The sequence below is a fragment of the Anarrhichthys ocellatus genome, unplaced genomic scaffold (genome assembly GCF_004355925.1).
Source record: "Anarrhichthys ocellatus isolate YVR2014 unplaced genomic scaffold, GSC_Weel_1.0 scaffold3073, whole genome shotgun sequence".
Taxonomy (NCBI): domain Eukaryota; kingdom Metazoa; phylum Chordata; class Actinopteri; order Perciformes; family Anarhichadidae; genus Anarrhichthys; species Anarrhichthys ocellatus.
Window position 1 is genome coordinate 162 of NW_022283047.1, and position 6,570 is coordinate 6,731.

The following is a 6,570-nucleotide window of genomic DNA, read 5'->3' on the forward strand; positions in this document are numbered from 1 at the left end:
GGGACAAACTAAACAAGACAAACTAAACGAGACGGGACAAACTAAACAAGACAAACTAAACGAGACGGGACAAACTAAACGAGACGGGACAAACTAAACGAGACAAACTAAAGGGGCCAGAACATATAAATACGATAAGCAGGAAAAGGCTACCCTTGTCTCCTATACAGCAGGAACTAGACCACATCCTAGTCTTACTGGTCTGTGTTTACTGGTTTGGGGTCTCCAGGTGATGACCTGTATGACGTCACGCTGACAGACTGGGACTGCAGGCTCCGTGTGACTCTGGATCCTGGTCTGAACCGGCTGGTGGAGAGAAACGTCCTGCGGGCCGGATCAACGCTGCGTAACGCCACCTTCACGCCCACCATGACCGCTCAGCTCCCAGCATGCACCGGGGCGTCCGCGGATGGAGACGGGTAAGTGACGACAGGTGAGCTCTGCTGCTGTGGTTGATGGGGGTCGAGGCTTTAACGGGTTCTGTACCTGCAGCTACAGACTGGTGAGCGTGGAGGTCACAGCTGGAGCTCCAGGTGAGGCAGAGGATGAAGGACTCAGGAGGGTCCATGTGGACTCTCTGTCCTGGTTTGGATCCTCGGGACCAGCAGGTGAGTGGAGATGAAGGAGGAGGACAGGGTCAGTGTTTGACTTCTGTTTGTGGATAATCACACTCTACCTTTGAGAACTACGCTTCCCACAGTGGGAACACGGTGTGCTTTCATCACTCCGTCTTTGTGCGTCGCTGCTGCAGCTGAGAAACTACTTCCTGTTGTTGTGACATCACTGGCCCCTCTCCCTCTGATCAAACGATGATTGTGATTGGCTGATTGATCCCACAGGTCCTCTGGTTCCTCTGAGAGCCAATAGGAGCGTGTTCCTCCCTCTGTGGAACAACGTGGACTACAGCGGGGGGGTGTGGAGGGAAGCTCCTCCCACTGAGGAAGAGGAGGAGGAGGAGGAGGAGGAGGGAGGTAAGACTGTTGATATTTGAATATTTAATTAGATCTGTTTAAAGTCTCATTGATATGAATTGAATATATTTAACGTGTTGACAGCTCAACCTCCCGCTGTGACCGTGTCCCAGCTGCGGGACTCCTTCCTGATTGGTCGACGGGGCGTTGCCAGGGGCGTTGCCAGGGGCGTCGTCCACCATCAGCTGATCGTACGCATCATCAACAAGTCACACCTGATGTATTATGGGAAAACAGACCAGAACTGTGAGTGTCCTTATAAGGTCAGTCTGTTTGTGTGTATATAACTTACTTCCTGTAACACGTCTGTATCTGTTGGTTCAATGTTTATAGTGAAACATATAGTTCACTTGTTTCTATATATATTATATATTTTTGTACAGTAACATTCTACGTATTGTTGCCGTGGTTTTCATCGCCACCTACTGGTTAGTTATTGTATTAAACAAACAAAAATACATGTAGACAGTAGTTTAGGACCAAAGATGGAACCCTGTGGAACCACATGAACCACAGGACCCTCTGTGTGTCGTTGTGTCCAGGCCGTGTTGGAGGTGTGTGACCGGACAGGAAGTGTGTGTGTGGTGTTGTGGAACAGTGTGTGCTTCGGCTGGTATCGCCGCCTGAAGCCTGATGACATCATCAACCTGAGACGCTACCGAGTCAAGCGGCGTTTCCTGGCCGAGCCAGACGACATAGGTACGAGTTTACTTTGTGATACGAATAAAACTGATTATTGTGTTTATTCCAGAAAAAGAATCCAAAGCTTCACGTGTCAAAGCTGCATTCTCTCTAGTGTCCACCAGGGGGCGACTCCTCTGGTTGTATAGAAGTCTATGAGAAAATGACTCTACTTCTCTCTTGATTTATTACCTCAGTAAACATTGTAAACATGAGTTTATGGTCTCAATCTCTAGTTTCAAGTCTTCTTCAATACAGCATGATGTTCATTTAGTACATTATGGTCCATTTAGAGTCAAACAGACCATAAAGCAGGGGATGCTTTAGGGCGGGGCTACACGGTGATTGACAGGTCTCTACCAGAGACGTATACGGCGTCTCTACGTCACTCCTCTTCAGTCCATGTATGGTCACTTCCTGTTCACTGGTTGCAAAAAAACAAGATGGCGACGGCCAAAACGCTGAACTCGAGGCTTCAAAACGTCCACAATCCAACGAGAGACGTCACAACGACTATGTCCACTTCTTATACAGTCCATGTCTTTACCACATGTAACCTCATCAGCTGAGCTTCAATGGTTGGAGGTCTCGAATTAGCGGCCAATCCACCTTCCAACTGTCCCCCTGTGGTCCTGATTCCTGGGTTATAATCCAAATAAATGAGATTGTGAACCGCCAAAACAGTTGAAAGAACGTCTTGACTCCACCTTAAAGACAAGGTGAGGACCTCAGATATTCAGGAGGAACTTGGAAGAGAACCGTAGTCGGTTGAGATGGTTTTGGCATCTGATCAGTACTCCTCTTGAACGCCTTCCTTGGGGTGCCGGGAGCAGACCTAGAGGGCTACAAGGGCGACCGTCGGAATCCAGATCCGTATAAATGACGATTACACCAAGGTCTTAACGAGAGGATTTCTTTATAAACTAAACAAACTACTTTTGCTGCCAAGACTTTAGCTTTGAGCTACCTTTTTGGTCACATGACCCCTCATTGTAACTGTTGCTATAGTCATGCTAGGAAGTAAATGGTCAACTAGTCTGACTAACTGGACGCAGACTTTGGGTATAAGCCTACCTACCATTGTGATTGGTTTAAAGTAATACAAACAGAGAGACTAAAGGGGGTCAACAAACACCAACACAACCTACCTACAGCCGGCTGCACGGTGCTCTTGGCCTCCAGAGCAACCTGCATGCGACCGACTCGTATGTGAGCGATGAGCGACGTCAAGCCGGCGTGGAACAGAACCACCTGTGGGACAGAGTTCAGGGTTCAGGGTTTACCTGGTCACTTAGGGAACAACAGCCAAGTATGTGAAGGCAGAAATGTAACATCAGAGGATCTGAAATCTTTTGCTTTTTGCTATTGTGTACAATTTTGCATGAATCCCTAAAGAAGTTAAGAGCTTAAGAAGGAGAGTTGGAAACATTGATGATATAAAGTAAAGATATAAAGATATAAAATATTCAATTTAGTTTTTATGCTTTGTACTACATTACATTCAGGAAGAATTCCCCAAAATCACCATTCTATTTGGTCTCGGGACTCCAAAGACTTTGCTTTGTGTTGATATTTTCTGCAGATGAAAATATTAAAACAGTCAAACAAGGATTTTTGAATCCCCCCAAAACTGAGGTTTCTTCCATTTTGACCGTATCTTTTTACGACTTTTGTGTAGTTTTTTGCTGAGAGCTTGGCCCCGTCTGAAACCATTACTGGACTGGTGTTACCTTGGCGGTCCAGTTGTTCTGGGTCATCTTGCCGGAGGTGGAGATGGTGTGAGTGAAGATCTTCCCGTCGTCGGGTATCCACGGACCACAGATGCTCTCCGTCTGAAAGTTGGTTAATTTCAGTTTTAAAATCATTTTTCAAAATCTATTTCGACTTTCTACATTTCCTGTCCTACATTTTGAAAGGAAATATTTTTTATGTTTTATCCACGAAATGATCTGACCGGTGGAGTTACTGGTTACTGAATCAGATTTTACATTTGAGATTAAATATCCACCAATTATATCCGAGTGATAAATGTTATTGAAATCCTCCTGTATTTCAGGGAAGGTATGTTGTTATGAATTCTAATAAGTTTATTTAATTTAAATGTATTTATTTTTAATTTAATTTAAATGTATTTATTATTTTACTTTATTGTCTTGCCCCCTCAATGTAAATATTGCAGAGTTAGCTAGAAGCTTATTTCTGTTTGTAGTCCCTGAGCAGGTTATTACAATTTATTGGCCTAATATTATTAATCAATAAAATTCTACAGTAAACTTTACAGTACAACACGATACAATAAAATACATTACAAAAGTAGCAGGTATGTAAAAACGTATTAATATCGTAAAGAAAGCTGCTCCAGAACAAACCTGATTCGATTGTAATGGTATTATTAATCATTTTAATGGCATCTAATTATGATTTAAATATCATAAATTGTGCTTTAATTGTAATCCATTGTTTATCCACCAACACAGACTGAGGACTCAAAGTGTACCATGTGACCCAGAGGACAGGAGTGGATGTTAGCGTGATGGATGCAGCAGTTTTCTCCATCAGCGTCTTTCCAGTTGGACGGACAGTCGAGCTGTTCACAAAACCTCCGAGCTGCTTCGGCGTTTGATATGGAGCTAAACACACACACACACACACACACACCAGACCGGTTCAGAGTAGAGACGAGTAACGCTGTGTTCACACCAAACACAAAAGACACTTATTTGAATTAACAAAATAAACTATTTAGCTGTTAGTTCCATTCTCTTCCATTCGCGTCCAATCGCTTCCATTCGCTTCCATTCACTTCCATTCGCGTCCATTCGCTTCCATTCGCGTCCAATCGCGTCCATTCGCTTCCATTCGCATCCATTCCATTCCATTCGCGTCCATTCGCTTCCATTCGCGTCCATTCGCGTCCATTCGCTTCTATTCGCTTCTATTCGCTTCCATTCGCATCCATTCCATTCCATTCCAGTCCATTCGCTTCCATTCGCTTCCATTCCATTCCATTCCATTCGTGTCCATTCACTTCCATTCCATTCCATTCCATTCCATTCGCGTCCATTCGCTTCCATTCGCGTCCATTCGCGTCCATTCGCTTCTATTCGCTTCCATTCGCGTCCAATCGCGTCCATTCGCTTCCATTCGCGTCCATTCCATTCCATTCGTGTCCATTCGCTTCCATTCCATTCCATTCGCTTCCATTCCATTCCAGTCCATTCGCTTCCATTCGCGTCCATTCCATTCCAATCGCGTCCATTCGCTTCCATTCGCGTCCATTCGCTTCCATTCCATTCGCGTCCATTCGCTTCCATTCGCGTCCATTCCATTCCATTCGCTTCCATTCCATTCCATTCGCTTCCATTCCATTCCATTCGCGTCCATTCGCTTCCATTCGCGTCCATTCCATTCACGTCCATTCGCTTCCATTCCATTCCATTCGTGTCCATTCGCTTCCATTCGCGTCCATTCCCGTACATTCACGTCCGATTGCGTACATTTGCGTACTTTGACTGTATAAGATTAGCTTGTCATTCCGTGTGAGCACAGCTCAGGTGAGCCGGTCCTGTTTGAACCCAGTACGTCACCTGTAGACCAGTAGAAGAGACGTACTAACCTGTGAGTGAAGATGTGGTTTTCTACAGCCCACTGGTAGAAAGAGTCCGAGGCCGTCACCGAGTACGAGACGCTGAAGAACTCACCGCTCTTCACCGTCTCTGGAGGGCGGACCACCCAGGACATCTCTAGACCTGGACCAGAGACACAGAGACACAGAGACAGACAGACAGACAGACAGACAGATAATAATATACTTTTACTACCTTCAGTACACAGATGTATCATCTCTTAACCAGACTTCATTCATAAATGTGTCATTTTAATGTTTCTCTCCAGACAGTAACGTTCATGAGGAACACAAAGTTTAAACATGACATCATAGTAAACTCTCTTCTCTATAATTCTGGATGGTGAAGACGAAGATGAAGATCGGTACCTCCACAGTCCATCATGTTGTACTCGTTGGGTTTGTCCAGAGGCCAGCAGTCGTACTCACTGTTGTCCAGGTCATGCCAACAGAACACACAACACACACACACCTGAGAACACACAGTCACACACACACACACACAGTCACACACACACACACACACACACACAGTCACACATACACACACAGTCACACACACACACAGTCACACACACACACAGTCACACACACACACGTACACACACACACGTACACACACACACACAGGAACATTATATAGAAATATGAATGTATCTTTGATTTAAATCAGCCAAAGAGGAATAAAAGGATCGATGTTGAATTACAACAATAACACAGTTAAAATGTCCTTGAAGTCACTTTGAAGTATTTAAAATCACAGAGAGAGAAACAGAACATGAAGAAAACAAACATCTGGACTCATTCAAACCAAACTGGTCAGAATGAAATGACTTTTACTTTTACACAAATAAAACATTTACCTGATAAGATTTCATGAAACTTATTTTATTATCTTTTGACAACACTGGAAGGAAGATGAAACAACTAATAAACATGAAACATTTAATCAAACCCTGTAAAGCTTTAAATGTGATTATGTATTTAAAATCAATAAACCTGGAGATTCTGTTGAAAACGCGTCTTCTTTCATTAAAGATGAATATTTGAAAATGAAAACAGAAGCAGCACATTATCCACATCCCTCCAGCAGAAAGCCTCAGTGTCAGCGTTACATTAAGAACAGTGAAGACTGTGAAGACTAATCAGCTTCAACGATGAAGAGTCAGTGAGGTTAGAGACTTACCCAGAGCACGAACACACCGCTCCTCTTCTTCATGCTGCTGCTGCTGCTGACAGGAGGACAGACAGGCAGTGAGACAGGCAGGAGGACGGACAGGCAGTGAGACAGGC

The 6,570-nt window shown here is 44.3% G+C and overlaps 2 protein-coding genes across 2 annotated transcripts; one reads left to right on the plus strand and one right to left on the minus strand.

Moving 5' to 3' along the window:
• Positions 1-229: 229 nt before the first annotated feature.
• On the plus strand, positions 230-1,630 carry LOC116378738 (RPA-related protein RADX-like; the record flags this gene model as incomplete). Its single annotated transcript, XM_031840652.1, has 5 exons — positions 230-419; positions 493-608; positions 840-971; positions 1,056-1,217; positions 1,514-1,630. Coding segments are annotated over 5 exons (620 nt in total), but the record flags the coding sequence as incomplete, so codon positions are not given.
• A 443-nt stretch (positions 1,631-2,073) lies between these two features.
• On the minus strand, positions 2,074-6,559 carry LOC116378736 (uncharacterized). The gene is made up of 6 exons (XM_031840651.1): positions 6,464-6,559; positions 5,647-5,749; positions 5,269-5,401; positions 4,150-4,282; positions 3,383-3,484; positions 2,074-2,903 (listed from the first exon to the last, which is right to left on the minus strand). Exons 1-6 carry the CDS (start codon positions 6,494-6,496, stop codon positions 2,727-2,729), a joined length of 681 nt encoding a protein of 226 aa, XP_031696511.1. The 5' UTR covers positions 6,497-6,559; the 3' UTR covers positions 2,074-2,726.
• Positions 6,560-6,570: the final 11 nt, after the last annotated feature.